The sequence below is a fragment of the Phoenix dactylifera genome, chromosome 6 (assembly GCF_051530095.1).
Source record: "Phoenix dactylifera cultivar Ajwa chromosome 6, Ajwa_hap1_PhDact_Kaust_v1.1, whole genome shotgun sequence".
Taxonomy (NCBI): Eukaryota; Viridiplantae; Streptophyta; class Magnoliopsida; order Arecales; family Arecaceae; genus Phoenix; species Phoenix dactylifera.
Genome location: NC_143195.1, coordinates 6,562,233 through 6,586,386, shown reverse-complemented (window position 1 = coordinate 6,586,386; position 24,154 = coordinate 6,562,233). Strand labels below are relative to the sequence as shown.

Sequence of the window (24,154 nt, the reverse complement as noted above, 5' to 3'; positions counted from 1 at the left end):
TCCCACATCAATATTCTATTTTGGAGTCTTGGTCTAGGTCTGATTTTCCGAGGTTTTATCCTCCTTTGGGGCTCCTCACAGAGTTATCTTCAGAATCCATTTGATGGATATTCGGAGATTAATCAGAATAGAGTGTTTACCTTTCAGATTTGATAGTTAATCATGCATGAAAGTTTTAGCATAATTGTTTAAACGATTCCGGCATAATCCTATGTGTTCTTAAGGTGCTGATTTCTAGATTTGATCTTGTAAGCATGCACTCATTAAATTGTTTGATTTGGTTTTTTCGCTGTATTTTTAAAATTTAAAAAGAACTATGTATGGCTTGATCCCCCTTATGAAGGGGTACATAGGCAACCCGATCAGGTTCAGCCATAGTTTTTTAAAAAAAAAAATCAGCGTGCTTATTACCGAAGAACCTAGGATTCACTTTCATCTTTGGATGTGCTAAAAAAGGGTCAAATTTTCTTATTTCCAAATAAAATTGCTAGAAGGAATGAAATATCATGGTTGGAAGGTCATAGTAGCAAAAACCCTTGAAATTTATATATTATATATAAATATATCAAAATAAAATGTTCTTTTCTTATTAATTAACCTGGGTAAAGGAAATATAGAATAAATACATTGAATTAATATTGAAACATCAACCACTTTATAAGTTAATTTTAATTCATATGTGCAACTCACACTATCATGGTTGTTGAAACAAAAATTAGAGTCTCTTGGACTTATGAACATTTTGAAAAAAGCACTATCTCGTTGTAAGATTCCGTATATCAACTATTTCTCAATGCATTTCTTCAAACAATGACTACAAAAAAGTAAGAAGTCAGGAAATTAAATTAATCACTAAACATTAATATCTATTAAATATTATACTATTATAGTTATCTACTTATCATGAGATGCTTGGGCTTGATAGGGAAATCCTAATCCATGGTCTTGTTGATTCAATCAAGTAGATTACCCTTCTAAATACGATTCTTAAAAGGATTTTTTGAGTGTATACCCTTCTAAATAGTCGAAAGCAGATTGCCCTTCTAAATACGATTCTTAAAAGAACTTTTTGAGTGCATACCCTTTTAAATATTTGAAATAACATGAATACCATATCAAAGTTGTTATTTGCATGTATACCCTCACAAAATATTTGTTTCTTATGTATGCCTTTTTTTTTGTGCATATATACCCATGCTAACACCGTTAAAAAAATGAGTGACTTAAAATTAAAAGGATTTTTTTGCATATATACCTTTTTAAATATGTAAAATTATATGAATACCCTCATAAAGTTGCTATTTGCATATATATATATATATATATATCCTCATAAAATACTTATTTTGCATGTATTCCCTTCTTTTATATATATATATATATATGCACTTATACCATCTAACACCATTAAAATATAAATAATTTAAATTTAAAATGACCGAAATATCCTTATGGGTAGACCTGCAAAAAAATATATGTAAGGATATACACACAAATAGTGCTTTACAAAATTTTTTATGTATTTTTGCATATTTAGGAGGGTATATACTTAAAAAAATCTAATAAAAAATGATCAAAATTTCCTAAAAATAATTTAGTTATTCTTAATAAAAAAAGATTAATATTATCGTGTCGCATGATCTCATGTTAATATCAACTCTTATAAAATAAATTATATTGCTTTTACAAAATGACAATACCACATTATTGATTTTTTCTTTGTTTAAGATCTTAACTCGGCTGAGATAGAATATTGGATGATCATTTGGGTAATGCTATTTTTTTATTTGATTTTGATGTATTATTATTGAGTCTATGATATTTATATATTCTTCATTATTTTTAGAAGATTAAAGCACATTGAATTTAAATTTATTATAGATGTTTAGATTAGTAAAATATTTTTTAGCGATTAATAAATGATAAATTATTGTTCATTTATTGAGGTGAGGATTTTACAAAGGCATTATGATTTATTCCATAAGAATCGATATTGACATGGAATCATGCAGCATAATAATATTGATCTTTTTTTGGTCACTCTCCTCAATTGAGAGTGACTGAACTATCTTCACTGAAATCGACTTCTTTCATTTGATCATGTATCCTAAAGTCTGTTAGAATCTAGTAAAGTCGCTTGTAAAAAGCTTTGGGGCACATGCTCAAATCATAGAAGTCAATACTAGTGAATATTATGACAAAATTAAAAAAATATCATACAACATAATTCTATGTTGACATTAATTCTTATAAAATAAATTATTATCTCTTTGTGAAATTTTTGCTTCAACAATAGGCAACAACTCACCATTTGTAAATCTCTAAAAAATATTTTACTAATATAAATATCTATAATTAATTTAAATTTAATATATTTTAATATTTTTAAAAAATAAAAAAATATAGATATCATAGACTCTATAATGATAATTACATCAAATGAGAAAATAGCATTATCAAAATGGTTATCTAATATTCCAACTTGATGGAGTTAAGATCTCAAACAAAAAAAAAATTAATGATATGCCTTAGCCTTGTTTTGTTTTTGACTAATCGATTCAACCAAGTCATGAAAGACTTGATATATCTCAAAGTTTTGATTATTTTTATTATATTTTTGAGTATACTTTCCTAAATATATAAAATTATATTAATACCCTCACAAAGTTGCTATTTACATATAGATCCTTAAAAAAATTTCTTTTGCACGCCTACACGTTAAGGGTATTTCAGTTATTTTACTTTTAAATTACTCATTTCTTAATAGCATTAGATAGTACATATACTTATGCAAGACTAAGAGAAAAAGAAGTTTATAAATGCAAAACAAGTATTTTATGAAGGTATGTATGTAAATAGCAACTTTATAAGAATATTCATCTACCTTTGAATATTTATAAGGGTAGACATTTAAAAAATTCTTAATTTAAACGTTAATACACCCAATGTTTTTGCTAAATGACAGACAACAATAGAAGAAGTGTCTAAAAATCAAGACCAAAAGAATTTGAAAAGAATACTTAAAATTTACAAAACATCGGTCGTATCATATGATTTTTTGTTTTAAAAAATGAAAATACTTAAGGAAAGAAGGCAAGAAAGAGAAGAATAAAATTCAAAGGAAAAGCACTTATTGATGCAGAACCGGGAATCAGCCGCGATGGAGATGGAAGCGATAGGGATGAAGATGTTGATCCTGGGGATTGATCGTGATTAAAACCCAACCATGGAGTGCTGGTTTAAGAGTCTTTTTGCATTTGAATTCTGTTTCGTTTGAGTCCTTGTTATTAAGTCTGTTTTGGATCTAAATTTAGTCGGGATTAGGAGTCTTGTTGGTTTGGGTTTAGTTTTCTTTGAGTTCGATTGTACGAGGGATTAGGGTGCTTTGTGATCCTATATAAGGATCATATGAAGGGGTTGTCCTCTCCTCGTTAGCATTGTTATTTTCAGCCGCCATTGATGAATGGAAGAAAGGTCTCGTTGAGAGTTTTCAACACAGAAAATCCTCTGTTTTATCCCCTGTTCCCATACTCTATTCTTGTTGAAGAAGACCGAGTGTGGCTTGAGTTTATCATCATTGAATCCCTGCTTGGATGCCTTGATTCGTGGGCATCTACGGGACGATTCAACACCACGACTGCCTTGTTTGAGGATTGATCTACGGGACGATTCAACACCCCATGGGATCTTCACGACGCTTGCTAGGTTTTGAGTTTTCCTCTAATCCGGCAGCGTTGAATAATCATCTTCTCCACGCTCCCACATCATTTGGTATCAGAGCGAGGTCTTTTGGCTTCGATGGCGAATGATAGCACTGCGAGTATTCATCCCAGCGATGGCGATCAAGAGATGCCAATAGGGGTGGCAATTAAGTCGGGTCGGATATAAACGGGTCGGGTCTGATACAAGTCGGATCAGAAAATCATAAATCTGAATCCGACCTGTTTATTAAACAGGTCAGGAATTACAACCTGAACCTAACCCATTTATGAAATAGGTAACTCGACCCGACCCGTTTAATCCGTTTAGCCCGTACATGAAGTAAATCGTAGACGCCGAACGGAAGAAGTCGCGCATGGAGGGGAGTCACATCCAGGGAACCCTTTCGTCGAGGGAGCGGAGGAGGGCGAGTGCAGCTCGCGGCGGCGGGGGCGTCGGCGACGCGGAGGCGGAAGACCCTGGTGCAGTTCTAGAGGGAAAGCAAAGCAAAGTATTTGGGAAGCGCGTGGGAGAGAGAGTAGAAAGAAGGAGGAGGAAGAAGAAGGGAGGGTGAGGAAGGAGCCGAGGGTAAAGGGGTGGGAGAGGAGGGAGGGGAGGAACTCGGCGGAGGAGAGGGGTAGGAGGTGGGCGTAGAGGGCAGCGGCGAGGGAGGGGGGGCGCGGCGAGGGTGGCAGAGGAGGACGGGGGGAGGCGGTGCGCGTGGATGGGGTGGACGAGGATGGCCGGCGATTGGAAACGGGTGTAGAAAAGGCCGGTGAAAAGGTTGAGGGAGGCTGTGTTGATGTGGTCCAAATCGTCGCAGTCGCAGCTCGCACCATTGCCCGCTACAGTGCTCTACCATGCGGAGGTGCTCGTCTTCTTGGTCAGCCCCGGATACGGTGTCTTGTGCGTGGAAGGGAGAGTTGGATTGATTGCGAGCGGCGGGCAGCAGGCTAAACTATACACGCAACAAGGCGTGGTAGCTGAGTGATGCGAGGCGATGAGATGGGTGGCACGGGAGGAACCAGTCGCAGGCCTGCAGGCTGCAAGGGCTTACGTTTCAGTCACAGTAACCTCCCATAGGCTGCCTGTTTTTTTTTTTTTGGTTGAATATAGGCTGCCAGTGGAGAGCTTAAGAAAAACCCAGTGAGAGAGCATGGCAGTGTCTTATCGAGAAATCATGGCATGAGAAGATAGTACTACACTATGGGTTGCATGTATTTATGACCTACTCTCACCCATCCTTTTAAACTATATAACTCGGCGCAACCCTTTTAAACTATATAACTCGGCATTTATCTCTGACGCGATTTGCCGTGTTGGCGGCATTAGGTAGCTATAGCCATAATTAGTAGCCACCTGTAGCTTTTACTCCACTGTAGCCATAGGCCCATATTCCGTAGCCATAACTCTGAATCCGACCCATATATATATTAAACAGGTTAAACAGGTTAGACGAGTCAGACATCTAAAACCTGTATCCGACCCAATTAATAAACAGATTAAACGGGTCAACCTGTTTATGATCCGAACCTGTTTATGATCCGAACCTGTTTATGGCGGGTCGAACACAGGTCGGGTTGGCGGGTCGGGTCATATTTTGCCACTCCTAGATGCTAGCCATTGCGGCTTGGAAGGAGCCATCTGTGACATCCAACAGGTGCTACAAGGCATGCGGATCGACCCCAATCGGGAGCGCGTGCAGGCTCTTGAGGATCTCCCTCACGGTCCACCAGCACCGGCGTGAGATCCACCTCACTAATGTTGCCAACGAGTTCCTCGGAGTTTTCCGACGAGGAAGAGGATGACACGGTCTATGGGGCATTCGGTGGACCGCATCTGCACCGTGGTGAATACGACTTCAATGGGGGCGAACTGAACCGAAGGGCCTTCCACCATCGCTTTTTGGATGGAGCTAGGATCGCCTAATGAAGAACTCGGTGGGCTACGTCCATGGAGGAATCGAGACCATGCCGGCTACAGGCTCAATGGATTCAACCGAAGACTTCCTGTTGGAGGTGTGGCTTTTGACTGCTGACAACCTGATGAAGATGGAGTCTTCGAGGAAGCACATGAGCCACGCCCACGGATGAACAGGGACCATGCGGGAGGGAGGAATACAGAACCCACAAGAAACAGACTCCCTTGGGATGTTTGTGACAGGGGCTCCTCTAATTTCAGATTGAAAGTGGACCTCCCTGCCTTCAGCAGCAATCTTCACATTGAGGGATTTTTGTATTGGTTGGCCAAAGTAGAAAAATTCTTCGATTACATGGAGATCCTGGATCAGAAGAATGTGAAGTTGGTCGTGTACAAATTGAAAGGTAGAGCATCTGCATGGTGGGAACAATTGCAACATAACCATCTGCAGCAAGAAAAGATGCAGATCACCACCTAGCACAAGATGAAGCAACATCTGCATGGTTGATTTCTTCCGCCTGATTACGAGCAGACGTTGTATCATCAATATCAAAATTTCAGACAGGGCCTTAGGACAATGACCGAGTACAGGATGAATTCAACTGTCTCAATGTCCGAAACAATCTGTCAGAAACAGAAAATCAACAAGTGGCCAAGTACATTGGGGGATTGAAATCGGCGATCCAAGATCAGGTAGATCTACATATGGTATGGAACCTATCGGAAGCCACAAGTTTGGCCCCAAAGCTCGAGGCCCAGGCAACACGGAGGGCGAACTAACCCATGAGTTGGACAGTTTCCACGGACTCCCCCATGGCAAAGCAGAAGGCCATTGATGTGGCCGCCACTTCGGGCCAACCGCCACCAATATCCACGACCATAGAAAATGAAAATTTTAGTAAACAGTCGGCAGCCCCGAAAGGTAACAGGAATCCCTATGAAAAGCCAATGCCCATAAAATGTTACAGATGTCAGGAGGTTGGGCATCGGTCCAACGAATGTCCGAAGAGGCGATCAGTCAATATGGTTGAAGCTGCGGAATAAGAAGGGGTGCCTTTTGAGGAGGAAGAACAAGAGAAGGTGCCGACCGACAACGACGATATCGCAATGACGATGCCTGATCAGGGGCCTCCAGCTTATTTTGTGGTTTAGCGTATTCTGCTTGTCCCGAAGAGTGAAGAAGAGTCACTACGCCACAATATCTTCAAGACATGTTGTACCGTTAACAAAATTATGTGTAATGTGATTATTGACAGCAGCAGTGTTGCCCAGATAGACAACCCAAGAGGGGGGGGGGTGAATTGGGTTTTAAAATAATTATAGCAATTAAAAGGTTTGTGAATAACTAATTAATGCTTTTTGCAAGTGGATTAACTAGATGCTATGTGCAGTGTATGAAATGAAAGTAAGAGACAACAAGACAATCACAAACACAAGAAAATTTATAGTGGTTCGGAGCTAGCCCTTGCTCCTACGTCCACTCTCCAAGCCTCACTTGGGAATTCACTATAACCCCTCGGATTACAGCCGGTTGTTTTACAAGCTCACAACCTAACTTGTTGTTTTACGAGATCACAACGAAGTCGGTCGGTTTTTTCAGGCTCACCGACTAGAACCACCCGATTGTTTTTCCGGGATCACAATCAAACCCTTACACGTTGGTTTCAACCTAGGCTCACCAAAAAACCTTTACACCCTTGATTCAATCCCCTGATTGAATCAAGTAAGGAACAAATGGAATGAAATACAAACAGAAAAATACAGCTTCTAAACAAGCAGATATTCAGCGATATAAATAAGAGAGAAGTTAAGAGCCCTCAAACGAATTTATGAAGATGTAGAGGAGGGCTTCTCGAACTCAGGGTCTCCTCTTGAATGTCTTGAAGACTGAAGGAGACTTCTTTAATGCTGGGAAGAGTTGGTTGGATGGAGTTAATGGCCCTCTTCCTTCTTTTTCTTTGAAATCCTTTGGTAGATGAAGATTTCTTGTTTTCTTTGAATGGAATGTCGCTTTTCTACCTTGCTGCAGTTCTCTGTGGCTATTTAAGCCATTCCCCACGGAAACTAGCCGTTAGACACAATCTTCTAGCCGTTCTGCACATTTTGCACATCCTGACAATGTTTTCGTTGGGATCGGAGTCGACTCGCGCGATCTGGAGTCGACTCGGCTGCAGCAGGAGTCGACTCATGCTTTTCTGGAGTCGGCTCGGCAACTGTTCCGGATTTGAATTAAAGTGCTCTTCTCAACTGGGAGTCGACTCGACTTAACCCGGAGTCGACTCCCCAAAGTCTGGAGCTGACCTGGCACTTTTGGAGTCGACTCATTCCAAGGAATCCATAGATGTATTCTTCAACTTTGCTCACTCGAGTCGACTCGGAAATTCTGGGAGCCGACTCGGCGCTCAGAGTCCGAACTCCCGATCTTCTGTCTTTTGACTCGTGCCGTCCTGGAGTCGACTCGAACTGTTTTGGAGTCGACTCGGCTCTCAGTATCTGAAAAACAGTCTTCTGTCTTTTTGGGGTAGCGCTGCCTTGGAGTCGACTCGAACTGTCTTGGAGTCGACTCGCCTCTCAGAGACGAAAATACTGTCTTCTGTCTTTTTGGGGTCGCGCTGTCTTGGAGTCGACTCGGACTTTGCAGGAGTCGACTCGGCTCTCAGTGTCCGAAAGTTGCTCTCTGACTTTTGCCTTGTATCACACTGGAGTTGACTCTCACTTCCTTTGGAGTCGACCTGCCAACCATCGGAGTCGACTCGAGTTCCTCGGGAGTCGACTCGGCTCTCAGGGTCCAAAATAACTTCTCTGTCTTTCTGTCTGTAACTCCCTGGAGTCGACTCGTACTACCCTGGAGTCGACTCGGCAGTATCGGAGTCGACTCGCGCTTTTCAGGAGTCGACTCGTTGACAGGTTTTGAGTTGGATCTTTCTGTTCGTCTGTCTGTTCTCAGTCGGAGTCGACTCGTAATGTACAGGAGTCGACTCGAGCCTGTGCCAGTGCTTCTGATACGCTTGGAGTCGACTCGTAATCTCCCGGAGTCGACTCGAGTCTCAGACTTTGGTTCAAATTGACTTCTTAACTTATCCAAAATGTCTTGAACCAAATCTAGAGACACTTAACCATAAATTTACAAGAATTTCACTGAAACACTAGATTGAATTCATTAGTAAACATAAGATATACTCAAATGCTTTGAGCTCATCAAAATCAAATAGGGTTATAATCAATCACTCCACAATCTCTCCCTTTTTGATGATGACAAAACATTGAGTATATGTAAAGTGAATTGCTCAACAAACAAGGAGATTTATAGTAAAATTTTAAAATGAATTCAAGTGTCTAGTTATTTTAATTTATCCAAAACTGAAAAGTGTGAAACAGTAAATTTTGAAGTTAAAGCTCTCCCTTTCATTTGGAATTATATAAGCTTTCATGTCATGCAATCAATTGTTTGGCTTATATATATTTAATGAGTTTGCTTTCTTAAAAATTCAGATTCTCCCCCTCAACACATGCATTCAACTTTGTTTTGATTCTCTGAAATTTCTTTTAGTGTATTGAAGCTTTTGAACTTAAATTTTCGGTTTTTAGAGGGAAAATCTGCCAATTTGTTCTTGAGTATGATTCAACTAATCTCCGAATATCCCTTGAATAGATTCTGGAGAACAGAGAGATAATGAGCCTCGAGGTATCGAATCTACTAAGAACAAATTATTGTGTGTTTTAAAAGTTTGCTTTTTATTGATTTTCATTGATTCCCTTTACATGTCTATTCAATATATTTTCTCTCCCTTTTTGTCATCATAGCAAAAAGGAAGAAAGCACATCACACAAGCAATTAGAGATTAAATTTGCACAGTATTGAAGAAAATTGTCTACTCATTGTATTGATTGTATATGTAGGTACACTTGTAGATACAAAGAGTAAAGCAGTAAGTACATGTCAAAATGAAAAAGCAAGCTAGGGCTTCTTTGAGGAGGATGTGGCTCCCTTGCTCAGTCTTGATTGTTCCATAAGTAGACTGACCCCATCTGTGACGTTCCCTAGCTGCGTGATGATCGCCGAGGTGGCCCTACTGTGGATCGAGGAGAGCTCAGTCAGACTCTCCTGAAGGGTATCCAACTTGGAGATCAACACATTCGCCAGACGCTCGGCCTCCTGACTCTGGCTGCCCAAGTCGTGTCGGATGTCATCTCGCATCTTTCTTGTGTTGCTTGTGACATCACTCATATTTGAGAACTGGGCTTGTATAAGGCTTCTGACATTGTAAATCTCTTCCCTCAGATGAGCCGTCATCTCGGTCACGGCTGACAATGAGGGAACCAATGCAGAAGAGGGGGCAGTGGCTGGACCTCGGAGCTCCCTCAGTAGGTCGTCCCGAAGATCCCGCACGATCTCCTGCCGCAGCTCCCAGAGCTGCTCAGGAGAGATCCGGACCTCTAGTGGCTGAGTAGGAGGTGCTGAAGAGGAGGGTCCGGCTGAAGTGGATGGTGCTGAGGTGGAGGGATAGGTGGAAAAGTCAGAATCATGATCAGGGCTGGGGAAGTGTCGAGTAGTAGGTGTGGAAGAGGATGATTTCCTGACCCAGACTCCCTCAACCTTATCAAATCCCATCCTGTGAAGGGTTCCCTCACCCATGCGATCTGTGTATCGCAGTGCGCGAGAGGGTTCCCCCTCAGAAATGGGGACCTCGGACTCCCTAAAAATCAGGGTATACAACATCCCATATGGAAGGGTGAGCCTAGGTTTGTCTAGTGGCTCACATAGGTATTTGTAGATCAGCTTAGAGAAGTTAATTGGGGTATCTTGGAGAATATAGTACATTAGGGCTAGGTCCCTCTCGGATACAAAGTCAAAGCGGCCGGTCTTAGGAAAGAGGGTCCTAGATATAATACTCAGGAGGAGCCGCATTTCAACTGAAAGCTGACTAGCGGACACCTCATCTAGTGGGGACTGGGGTGGACTCCCTAATATGGCCGTAAGGGCCTCAGTCCTATCGGCCGGGTGAGTGGGAAACACCCCTACTTGGGGAAGATGTAGGATTTGTGCTATAAAATCCTCTGAAATGAATAAAGGGACACCGGCTACGGTTCCCTGTATCCCACCATTACCCCTAGAAACAGTCTCGTAAAACTTCCTCACTAGCCCCGGATAAGTAGGAAGATCTAGAGAGCAAAACAATTCTAATCCTTGGGCCCTCAACCTATGCCCTATAGTGAAGCCTTCCCGGGAGAGATAGTCGAAGTTGACATATCTCCCGGTGGAGACCGCTTTCCCGGCGCACGGACGCGAGGGAACCGGCCTCGGCGGGGAAGGAACCGGAGGTTGTGGCCTCACGGGTTCATTCCGAGCCTTGGACCGTCACTCGGCGCCGCTCGCGGATTGAGGCCTCTTCCGGCTCGGGACAACTACCTTACGAGGCATAGTAGACCTAGAGAGGGGGAAAAGCCCTAATGGTCGGAAGAAGCTCGACGGAAAAGCCCTAATGGAGGTCGGAGATGAGGTCGGAGACGGCTCTAGGGTTTGTGAACAGTGGAGGCGGTGAATAGAAGTGTTGATTAAATGCTTCGATTAGGGTTAAAACATCGGATTCCCGACCGCGAGTCGATTCCAGTAAGTCGCGAGTCGACTCGACCTCGAGTCGACTCCAAAATATGCGCAAGTCGTCTCCCCATATGTTGCCATCGACCTCGAGTCGACTCCCATCTGTGTGCGAGTCGACTCCCCCTCATGAGCCGACTCTGAAATGTATCCGAGTCGACTCGAACTCTGGCACGCACCTAAAAATCATGCTATTTTCGTGCCAAACAAGGGATAATCACTAAGTTTATGATCTGATTTGATAATCATCGATGAGAGACTCTATATTTAACACAACCTAATCATCAAAATCAATGAACTAGAAGAGAACATCACTAGGATGGATCAATCACTCCTAATCCTCTCCTAAGCACACTAAATCTCTCTTCACTCAAGGGTTTTGTAAAGATGTCAGCTAGTTGATCATCAGTGCAAATAAATTGAAGTGTAACATCACCATTCAGTACATGATCTCTTATGAAGTGATGTCTTATTTCAATGTGTTTGGTTCTTCAGTGCTGAATTGGATTCTTAGTTAAGTTAATAGCACTTGTATTGTCACAATTAATGGGAATTTTATCTTGTTTAATTCCATAATCTTCCAGTTGTTGTTTGATCCACATGATTTGAGCACAACAACTTCCGGCAGCAACATATTCAGCTTCAGCAGTAGATAATGCAACCGAGTTTTGTTTCTTGCTAAACCATGAGATTAAATTTTCTCCTAAGAATTGACATGACCCGCTGGTGCTTTTTCTATCAAGTTTACAACCAGCAAAGTCTGAATCTGTGTATCATCAGTGCAAATAAATTGAAGTGTAACATCACCATTCAGTACATGATCTCTTATGAAGTGATGTCTTATTTCAATGTGTTTGGTTCTTCAGTGCTGAATTGGATTCTTAGTTAAGTTAATAGCACTTGTATTGTCACAATTAATGGGAATTTTATCTTGTTTAATTCCATAATCTTCCAGTTGTTGTTTGATCCACATGATTTGAGCACAACAACTTCCGGCAGCAACATATTCAGCTTCAGCAGTAGATAATGCAACCGAGTTTTGTTTCTTGCTAAACCATGAGATTAAATTTTCTCCTAAGAATTGACATGACCCGCTGGTGCTTTTTCTATCAAGTTTACAACCAGCAAAGTCTGAATCTGTGTATCCTATTAAGTTCAGGCTAGATTCTTTAGAATACCATAAACCTATATTTTTTGTTCCTATTAGGTATTTAAAGATTCTCTTGACTGCAATTAGATGAGATTTCTTAGGATTAGACTGATATCTAGCACACATGCATACACTAAACATGATATCAGGTCTACTTGGAGTGAGATACAATAAAGATCCTATCATACCTCTATACATCTTTTGATTTACAGATTTACCTGACTCATCTTGGTCTAGTTTGCATGATGAGCTCATGGGTGTGCTGATTGACTTGTTTCCCTCCATATCAAACTTCTTAAGCATCTCCTTGATGTATTTAGCTTGATTGATGAAGATCCCTTCTTTAGATTGTTTGATTTGAAGCCCGAGGAAATAGTTCAGCTCTCCCATCATGCTCATTTCAAACTCACTCTGCATCAAGTCAGCAAATTCTTCGCAGAGGCGATTGTTAGTAGCACCGAAAATAATATCATCATCATAAATCTGCACTACTAACATTTCTTTGTTTTTCTTCTTTAAAAACAGTGTTGTATCTACATTTCCCCTAGAGAACTCATGATCTAGTAGAAATTTGCTAAGTCTTTCATACCATGCTCTAGGTGCTTGTTTCAAACCATAAAGTACTTTGTTCAATTTATACACATGATTAGGATATTGATGATTTTCAAAACCAGGAGGTTGTTCTACATACACCTCCTCATTAATATACCCATTCAAAAATGCACTTTTTACATCCATTTGAAATAATTTGAAATCCTTAGAGCATGCGAATGCTAGTAATAATCTAATTGCCTCAAGTCTAGCTACAGGAGCAAAGGTTTCAACAAAATCTATACCTTCTTCTTGATTATAGCCCTTTGCTACTAGTCTAGCCTTATTCCTAATTACAATTCCATTTTCATCAAGTTTATTTTTATATATCCATTTGGTACCTATAATTGAATATTCAGAGGGTCCTTCAACTAGGTTCCATACCTTGTTTCTAGTAAATTGGTTTAGTTCTTCTTGCATTGCATTTATCCAATTTACATCTTTTTCAGCTTCTTCTATGTGTTTGGGTTCAAAATGTGAGACAAAAGCTAGATGATTATTTAAGTTCCTAAGAGATGCTCTACTCCTAACAAGTTGAGATGGATCATCTAAAATTAATTCCTTAGGATGCCCATGAGCATACCTCCAAGCCTTAGTCAGCCCATGATCCACAATAGCCTCTTGGCTTGATGATGCATTTCCAATTAATTTTTGTTCATCTTCTTGTAATGTCATCTCATCAATCTTTTCTTCAAGAATTTCAGCATCATCATCAAGATCAACTCTCTTGCTAGAAGAGATATCACTAGAATCATCAAAAACAACATGTATAGATTCTTCAATAACAAGGGTTCTTTTATTAAAAACTCTATAGGCTTTACTAGTTGTAGAATACCCCAAAAATATACCCTCATCAGATTTAGAGTCAAATTTACCTAGATTATCTTTCCCATTATAATGAATAAAACACCTACATCTAAAGACATGAAAATAGTTTACTTTTGGTTTTCTATTTTTCCAAAGTTCATAAGGTGTTTTCTTTATAATGGGTCTCAATAAAACTCTATTTAATATATGACATGAGGTATTAATGGCTTCTCCCCAAAAGTACTTAGGAAGGTTACTTTCACATAGCATGGTTCTAGCCATTTCCTTTAGGGTTCTATTTTTTCTTTCTACAACTCCATTTTGTTGTGGTATTCTAGGTGCAGAAAAATTATGAGTTATTCCCTTTTTATTGCAAAATTCATCAAATAGATGATTTTCAAATTCCATTCCATGATCACTTCTAATAGCTATGACTGAAGTATCTCTAGCATTTGTTACTTCCTTATAAAATTTCTTAAATACTGAAAATGCTTGATCTTTATGAGCTAAGAACATGACCCAAGTATATCTAGAAAAATCATCTACAATAACTAGACCATATTTATTTCCACCTAGACTTGTGGTTCTAGTTGGTCCGAATAGATCCATGTGTAGTAGTTCTAGAGGTCTAGAGGTAGAGACACAATTTATGTATTTAAATGAGTTCCTTGATTGTTTGCCATATTGACAAGCTTCACATATTTTATTCTTCTCAAACTTTAGTTTTGGCAAACCTATCACGAAATCTCTTTTAACTAGTTTTGATATTGTGTCCATACTTGCATGTCCCAACTTACGGTGCCATAACCAACTAGCATCATTATCCTTAGTTTCATTAACAACTAAACATGGGTTATGTTTGGCAAGATCCTCAAGGTCTACTACATACACATTCCCACGTCTTATTCCTTTAAAAACTAAACTGTTGTCATTTGAGTTGGTTATGATGCATAAAGATGGTTTGAACAAAACATCAAAACCTCTATCACACAATTGACTAATGCTAAGTAGATTATGCTTAAGACCATCAACATATCTAACATTATCAATAAAGGTTGAAGGGGTGATTTGTACTTTACCTATACCAATGATGTGACCTTAGTTATTGTCTCCAAATGTCACAGCACCTCCCTTCTTAGGCTCAAGGGTGAAGAATTGGTCTTTGTCACCCGTCATGTGTCTTGAGCAGCCACTATCCAAGTGCCAATAATTTTTGTCGACCTTGGCTGCAAGACACTCCTACACAAGCAAATCATACAATTTTAGGTACCTATGTTTTCTTGGGTCCTTCATGGTTAATAATGTTGGTTCCTTTTGGAACCCAAACCCTCTTAATTTTTCTCTTAGTTTTTTCTTTTTTATAATCACACACATTTGCTTTATGTTCTAATGTTCCACAGCAAAATTATGTTATTTTCTTAGTTTTGCTTTCTCCTGCTTTTACAAAAAAATTACTAAGGAGCTTTTGCTTATTTTTAGGTTTATACCCTAAACCAGCTCTATTGAACACAGCTCGTTGACTATTAAGTATCATTTCTAATTTTTCTGAGCTATATGTAAATTTTTCTACAAAAGGCTTGTACTTTTCAAGTTCTAGAGCCAATTTTTGTTTTTCTGTTTTTAGTCCATTTAGGTCTTTTGTGAGACTCTCTTTTATGATTTGTTTATTGTTTTTAGGTTCTAATATTTCTTTGGTTAGTCTTTCGTTATCTTTAATTAAGGCATTAGTCTTTTGAATTAACATTTGGTTGCTTGTCTTAAGTTCTGAATTTTCTTTAATGATAACATCTTTATCCTTAATTAATATATCGTACTTACAGAGGTGAGTTTGGTTAGTTAGTTTCAACTCTTTGTTCTTAAGGTTTATTGTCTTATACTCGTCCATTAATTCATTGAAAGCATCATATAATTCATCAAAGGTAAAGTCTAAATGTGTTTCGGATGTTACCTCATTGTCGTTAGCCATAAAACATAGGTTGGCCTTTTCTTCTTGTTCCTCATCCGATGATGATGATGATGTATCGGAGTCCGATAGGGTGGAGACGAGGACTTTCTTTTTCTTGTACTTGCTCCCCTTCTTCAGCAAAGGACACTCAGCTCTGAAATGCCCCGGCTTCTTACACTCATAACATCCGATCCCCTCATTTTTCCTTTTCTTACCTTTATCCTTGTGATAGGAGCTTGAGGGGCCTCTCCTTTGATGAGAGGACTTCTTCCGGTTGATGAATCTACGAAATTTTCTTACAAGGAGAGCCTCATCATCATCTTCCTCATTGTCTTCCTCTTCACTGCTACTGCTGCAAGACAAATCTTTGTTAGTGGAAACAGATTTTAGTGCTATTACTTTTTTCTTGTGAGAGGACTCTTCTTCATTATGTTGTTTCATTGTTAGCTCATGCGTCATGAGGGATCCAGGTAGCTCCTCGAGTGGCAGCTTGTTTAAGTCTTTGGCTTCTTGGATTGCCGTCACCTTGGCTTCCCATGACCTTGGTAGACAACGAAGAATCTTCCTGACAAGCTCACTGTTAGTATAATTTTTGCCAAGGCTTTTTAGGCCATTGACAAAGTCAGTAAATCTAGTGAACATGCAAGTGATTGTTTCATTAGAATCCATTTTAAATAATTCATACTTATGAACTAATATATTTATTTTGGATTCTTTTACTTGATTTGTGCCCTCGTGGGTCACTTCAAGTCTATCCCAAATCTCTTTTGCAGAAATGCAAGTAGAGACTCTATTGAATTCATTTCTATTTAAAGCACAATAAAGCACATTCATGGCTTTGGCATTTAGTTGTGCCTTCCTTATGTCATTGTCATCCCAATCCTTTTCAAGCTTGGGTATAGTAACACCCTCTACATAAATAGATGGGATGTATGGTCCATTTAATATGGTGGTCCACATCTCATAGTCTTGGGCTTGGATAAATATTCTCATCCTAGCCTTCCAGTATGAGTAGTCGGATCCATTAAAAAATGGAGGTCTATGGGTGGACTGGCCCTCAATGTGAGAAGATCCAAATGGGGTTGTCATTTTGATCTTTTACTCTTTGGGTAATAGAGTTCCTGCTCTGATACCACTTGTTGCCCAGATAGACAACCCAAGAGGGGGGGGGGGTGAATTGGGTTTTAAAATAATTATAGCAATTAAAAGGTTTGTGAATAACTAATTAATGCTTTTTGCAAGTGGATTAACTAGATGCTATGTGCAGTGTATGAAATGAAAGTAAGAGACAACAAGACAATCACAAACACAAGAAAATTTATAGTGGTTCGGAGCTAGCCTTTGCTCCTACGTCCACTCCCCAAGCCTCACTTGGGAATTCACTATAACCCCTCGGATTACAGCCGGTTGTTTTACAAGCTCACAACCTAACTTGTTGTTTTACGAGATCACAACGAACTCGGTCGGTTTTCCCAGGCTCACCGACTAGAACCACCCGATTGTTTTTCCGAGATCACAATCAAACCCTTACACGTTGGTTTCAACCTAGGCTCACCAACAAACCTTTACACCCTTGATTCAATCCCCTGATTGAATCAAGTAAGGAACAAATGGATTGAAATACAAACAGAAAAATACAGCTTCTAAACAAGCAGATATTCAGCGATATAAATAAGAGAGAAGTTAAGAGCCCTCAAACGAATTTATGAAGATGTAGAGGAGAGCTTCTCGAACTCGGGGTCTCCTCTTGAATGTCTTGAAGACTTGAAGACTGAAGGTAACCTCTTTAATGCTGGGAAGAGTTGGTTGGATGGAGTTAATGGCCCTCTTCCTTCTTTTCCTTTGAAATCTTTTGGTAGATGAAGATTTCTTGTTTTTTTTGAATGGAATGTCGCTTTTCTACCTTACTACAGTTCTCTGTGGCTATTTAAGCCATTTCCCACGGAAACTAGCCGTTAGACACAATCTTCTAGCCATTCTGCACATTCTGCACATCCTGACAATGTTTCCGTTGGGATCGGAGTCGACTCGCGTGATCTGGAGTCGACTCGGCTGCAGCAGGAGTCGACTCATGCTTTTCTGGAGTCGGCTCGGCAACTATTCCGGATTTGAATTAAAGTGCTCTTCTCGACTGGGAGTCGACTCGACTTAACCCGGAGTCGACTCCCCAAAGTCTGGAGCTGACCTGGCACTTTTGGAGTCGACTCATTCCAAGGAATCCATAGATGTATTCTTCAACTTTGCTCACTCGAGTCGACTCGAAAATTCTGGGAGTCGACTTGGCGCTCAGAGTCCGAACTCCCGATCTTCTGTCTTTTGACTCGTGCCGTCCTGGAGTCGACTCGAACTGTTTCGGAGTCGACTCGGCTCTCAGTATCCGAAAAACAGTCTTCTGTCTTTTTGGGGTAGCGCTGCCTTGGAGTCGACTCGAACTGTCTTGGAGTCGACTCGCCTCTCAGAGATGAAAATACTGTCTTCTGTCTTTTTGGGGTCGCGCTGTCTTGGAGTCGACTCGGACTTTGCGGGAGTCGACTCGGCTCTCAGTGTCCAAAAGTTGCTCTCTGACTTTTGCCTTGTATCACACTAGGAGTCGACTCTCGCTTCCTTTGGAGTCGACCTGCCAACCATCGGAGTCGACTCGAGTTCCTCAGGAGTCGACTCGGCTCTCAGGGTCCAAAATAACTTCTCTGTCTTTCTGTCTGTAACTCCCTGGAGCCGACTCGTACTACCATGGAGCCGACTCGTACTACCATGGGGTCGACTCGTTGACAGGTTTTGAGTTGACTCGAGTCGACTCGCGCTCTTCAGGAGTCGACTCGTTGACAGGTTTTGAGTTGGATCTTTCTGTTCGTCTGTCTGTTCTCAGTCGGAGTCGACTCGTAATGTACAGGAGTCGACTCAAGCCTGTGCCAGTGCTTCTGATACGCTTGGAGTCGACTCGTAATCTCCCGGAGTCGACTCGAGTCTCAGACTTTGGTTCAAATTGACTTCTTAACTTATCCAAAATATCTTGAACCAAATCTAGAGACACTTAACCATAAATTTACAAGAATTTCACTGAAACACTAGATTGAATTCATTAGTAAACATAAGATATACTCAAATGCTTTGAGCTCATCAAAATCAAATAGGGTTATAATCAATCACTCCACAAGCAGTAATTAAAATATTATTTTTTCCGCATTGGTTCATGCGATTGGATTGAAGATATAGAGACATCCATCTCCTTACAAGATTGGTTGGATTAAAAAACGGTGCAGAAACGAGAGTGGACAAGATTTGTAGAGTGCCACTAACAATTGGGCAGTACTATAGGGATGACGTTTTGTGTGATGTAGTGGACATGGATGCATGCCATATTCTACTTGGGCATCCATGACAACATGATACAGATATTACATACAGGGGCCAAGATAATATTTATTTGTTTCATCGGTAGGGTAAGAAGATCCTACTAGTGCCAGGGAATGAAAGCAATGCCTTCAAAGCTTCTAAAGTGGAGGGAAAGTTTTTTCTCATTGTGCTAGAGGAGATAGATGAATTGATCAAGAAGCAGCTATATCCAAACATTAACTCGAGGGTGAGTTGTTTTCAAGTGGAGGGGACTGATGCAGAACAAAAAATCAGCCGCGATGGAGATGGAAGCGATAGGGATGAAGACGTTGATCCTGGGGATTGATCGTAATTGAAACCCAACCGTGGAGTGCCGGATTAAAAGTCCTTTTGCATTTGAATTCTGTTTCGTTTGAGTCCTTGTTATTAAGTTTGTTTTGGATCTAAATTTAGTCGGGATTAGGAGTCTTGTTGGTTTGGGTTTAGCTTTCTTTGAGTCCGATTGTACGAGGGATTAGGGTGTTTTGTGATCTTATATAAGGATCGTATTAAGGGGCTGTCCTCTCCCCTTTAGCATTGTTATTTTCAGCCGCCATTGATGAATGGAAGAAAGGTCTCGTTGAGAGTTTTCAACACAGAGAATCCTCTGTTTTATCCCCTATTCCCATACTTTGTTCTTGTTGAAGAAGACCGAGTGTGGCTTGAGTTTATCATCGTTGAATCCCTGCTTGGACGCCTTGATTCATGGACATCTGCGGGATGATTCAACACCCACGGCTGCCTTGTTTGAGAATTGATCCTCCTCCCGAAGTAGCGTTTCCCGTGGGATCTTCACGACGCTTGCTATTCCCATACTTTATTCTTGTTGAAGAAAACCGAGTGTGGCTTGAGTTTATCATCGTTGAATCCCTGCTTGGACGCCTTGATTCATGAGCATCTGCGGGATGATTCAACACCCACGGCTGCCTTGTTTGAGAATTGATCCTCCTCCCGAAGTAGAGTTTCCCGTGGGATCTTCACGACGCTTGCTAAGTTTTGAGTTTTTCTCTAATCCGGCAGCATTGAATAATCATCTTCTCTACGCTCCTGTAAGTATTGGGCCCAGATGGGTCAACCTAGACCATAGTCGGCCCATCTTGGGATTTAAACTAAGGTAGCTTCGGGAAGAAAGAGAAGCCAGGATGTTATAACCACCCAACAATCACTGATACTGCGGATCTCCCTTCTCTCTCTTTCTGAAGAAGGCTATAAAACCCACAGACTTCTGCTCACTGAGGGACTCCATCGCTTACTTTTCCTCCACCTTTCACTCCCATCTCTATTACAAAGGAAGCGGATCGGGAGCGACGCCGTCGGAGTAGGAGGCTGAGGCGCCGAGGGAAGTGATCAAGCTACCGGAAGAGCTGCTCGGCTCCTCCTCGGAGCAAGGTAAAACCTTAAACCCCTCTCCCCCTCATGATTTGTATCCTGTTTAGCTTAGATCTAATCTAGCCATGAGATAAAAACAGAGGTAGAAAGAAATAAAACAAAAGAGAAATGGAAGAAGAGAAGGGAGGGGGAAGACTCAACCTATGGTATTCGGCCACTGAGTCGGCGTTGGCACGATCGGCCACAGTTGTGACCTCAAGCTCCATTTCTCCCACCGAGGAAGGAGGAGAAGAGGAGAGGTCAAGGATGAAAAAAAGAAAAAGTCCGGTGAAGGTGGTCCTAGATCCGGTAGTCGAGAACTTTGGAGAGGGAGGATCGGGGCGACTGAGGCTTTCCTTCCTCTCGACGGTGCCCGAGCTTCGATCTTCCCCACAAGAGATGGAGGAAAGGAGCGGCCAGCCGGGCCGCGGCTGCTGCCGGTCGGACCACGGCCGCCGCAGGCGCCGCTGGTTGGCCGCAGCACCGCCGGCTTCGGGTTGACCTTCTCCCGAGCTCAACCCCCTTGCCTCATGGGTGGAGAGGAGAAGAGGAGGAGGAGGGGATCGGGAAGGGAAGAAGAAAGGAGAAGAAGGTTCGGGAAGGGAGGAGAAGAAAGAAAAGAAAAAGAAGAAAAGAAAAAGAAGAAAAGAAAAGAAAAGAAAAAAAAAGGAAAAGAAAAGAAGAAAGGAAAATAAAATAAAAATTGATGTGGGTCGAATTGGGCCTGATTCCGGCGGTGTGCTTCAAATGAACCGAGCTTTAAAGGCCCCAGGCTGGACTGGGCCTTGTCTGAGCCCAATATTCTTAAACCCAGAATTAATTGAGTCATATCTGAACCAATATGTAATTGAGCCAGACTTGAACCAAAAATGGAATCAAATCCGAACTAGAAAGTAGATTAGACCAGAACCAGAAATTGAATTGGGCCATGGGCCTGACCCAGAAATTGAACTAGGTTATGGACCCGAAAATAAAATTGAGTCCTAGGGGTGGGCTGCAAATGACTTTAAGATTATAAATAGAAATTAAATGTGCAAGTGACATGTAATTTAATGATCTTGCTAGGTATTGGAGAATTGGTATTTGGAGAGCAAATTAAGGTAAGTAACATGTCTTAATCTTATTGTGGATCATGTATCATGTTTTATAAGATGAACACGTATTATTTATGCAATTTGAATTGCGTATATGAATTGTGGGAAAAGTAAGTAACCCTGATATAACCTTATGTATTATCAAATACTTGCGACTATTTGATTATGAAATTGTATATGATTGTTTATATTTCACAAAATTAGAATCAAGCATATGTTAGCAAATGATTACATGATTTTGGATCATGATTATTATTATAGTATATACACATGATTATGATGTTGTAGAAAGATGCATAGAAAAAAATAAAGTTTTCAGCATGATTATGAGTTTTATTTAGCATGATGCCATTATTCACTTTCCAATGTACCTATGAGAAAAGATTTTATGAAAAGCATGATATGTTTTAAAGAACTCTCAGTTTGCTATGTACGACCCCCGCCAGTGGGTAACAGTAACTAGGCATACGACCCCAGCCAGTGGGTAAAAGTAACTTGGCTTTACGACCCCCGCCAGTGGGTAATAGTAACTGGAAGAAGACCCTGCCAACGGGGAACAATAGTTGGCAAAAATTATGGCCCTCGCCAGCGGGTTACAGTAGCTCGGCATACGGCCCTAGCCAGCGGGTTATAGTAGCTCGGCATACGTCCCTCGCCAGCGGGTGATAATAGCTTGGCTTAGACCCTGCCAACGGGGAATAATAGTTGGTAAAGATTATGGCCCTATCACGAGTAATAATAGTGACCATAGCTGCACTATCATCTGAGAGTACGGATTTCAAAGCATGAATAATGATGAGTACGGATTTCAAAGCATGAATAATGATGAGCACGGATTTCAAAGCATGAATAATGATGAGTACGGATTTCAAAGTATGAATAATGATGAGCATGAATTTCAAAGCATGAATAATGACGAGTACGGATCTCAAAGCATGGGATAATGACAAAAGTTTTATAATGCATAGCCATGTTTATGAAGTTGCATAAATGGACATGCATAGTTTTGTGATTGGTTTGTTATATGAAATGCTTACTTTGTTACAACTGTTAGTTTCTTAAATTAATGCACTAGTATGAAAAAATATTATGATTGATCAGATAAGATTATGCATGGTTACTTACTGAGCTTTATAGCTCATACCCATTTATTTATGTTCTTACAGATGAATAGGAGATGCTAGGAACGAGGAGCGTGACATGCTTCAGGGTTATGGGAAAAAGAAAATGACACATTAAATGTTTCTATTTTTAGATGCTTTGTAATCAATCTTTTATTGATGAAACATTTGTTAACATTCAAGAAAGAAATTGTTCATAATTGATTTAAAGTTTTAAAGTGGCTGCGTGTTATTGCGGGTAAGGGTTCGCAATAGCACGGCCGTGTCATGAACCGAATTTGGGGCGTGACATTTAGTGGTATTAGAGCAATAAGTTTAACCATGATTTAAAAACTTTTAAAATTAATCATGGGAATGGGTAGCTAAGTTAGCTTTCACATAATTGGAGTCACAGTAAGAACAATAATGACGTTTTAAATAACAAATGAATAAAAATAATAGCAATAATAATAATAATAATAATACTAATAATAAAAAAAAATTATATATATTTAAATACATATAATGTGATGAAATGGATAATGATTAATACTATATTTTGATAGGTGACGATGAGTGATAGCGAGAATGAAGTTCTGGCTAACTATAAAAGGAAAGGAGTAGAAGCATCAACCCAAGAAGCTACTAACGTGCCAGCTAGGCCAGCCCCAGACACTGTAGCCACTCAGGCAGATCTTGCTGGGGTATGCCAAGTGGTGGCACAGCTTCTTCAGCAGCAGCTGCAGACGTAGCTCTCCTTCCGACCTGTGTTGTCCACTGATACCTATTATGAGAAATTTCGGAGGCTGCATCCTCCAATGTTTGAGGGAGGGGCTGATTACTTGGCTGCTGAGGCCAGGATTCAGGAGATAGAGGAGATGTATGATGCCCTACAATTTTCCGAGGAGGTTAAGGTCAAATTGGCGGTTCCTATGCTCAGAGGAAACGCCAAGTTCTGGTGGATAGCTATGAAGGCTGCTGTTCAAGGAAATGGAGAACAACTGACATGGGAGGAATTCAAAGATAAATTTTACAATCAGTACTTCCCTCAGTCAATGAGATTAGTGAAGCAAAATGAATTTTTGGCCCTGAAACAGACCGAGAATATGACAGTATTGGAATATGCTAGCAAGTTCAATGAATTGGGCAGGTTTTGTCCTCAGTTTATGGAGGAAGAGATAAGTAAAGCTAATAGGTTTGAACAGGGTCTGAGATATGGGATCAGGTCTAGATTGGCCGTTTTGATTTTCACAAGTTACTAGGATGTATTGGAAAGGGCTCTAAAATTGGAAGCCGAGTTGAAGAGATCAGAAAAAGAAAGGGATGACCAGAAGAGACCTAAGATGATAGAAAGTCTGAGTGACAGGCCACGGAACCCTGAAGGTAATACAAATAAGAAGAAGAGGTTTGAGGCCTGTACCTACTGTGGCAAGACTCATGGGGGGCCTTGTTTTAAGAAGATGGGAGTCTGCTTCATTTGTCGTCAACATGGACATTTCGCACGGGACT

At 40.6% G+C, this 24,154-nt stretch overlaps 1 protein-coding gene across 1 annotated transcript; it reads left to right on the top strand.

Annotated features, from left to right (window-relative positions):
* The first annotated feature begins 23,463 nt into the window (after positions 1 to 23,463).
* LOC149753266 (uncharacterized) lies at positions 23,464 to 23,907 on the top strand. The gene has a single exon (XM_089923772.1). The coding sequence runs from the start codon at positions 23,464 to 23,466 to the stop codon at positions 23,905 to 23,907; it is 444 nt and encodes a 147-aa protein (XP_089779898.1).
* The last annotated feature ends 247 nt before the right edge of the window (positions 23,908 to 24,154 follow it).

Excerpts from the sequence above, each read along its gene's own strand:
- LOC149753266 (XM_089923772.1), top strand. The coding sequence starts at position 23,464 with ATGTTTGAGGGAGGGGCTGATTACTTGGCTGCTGAGGCCAGGATTCAG.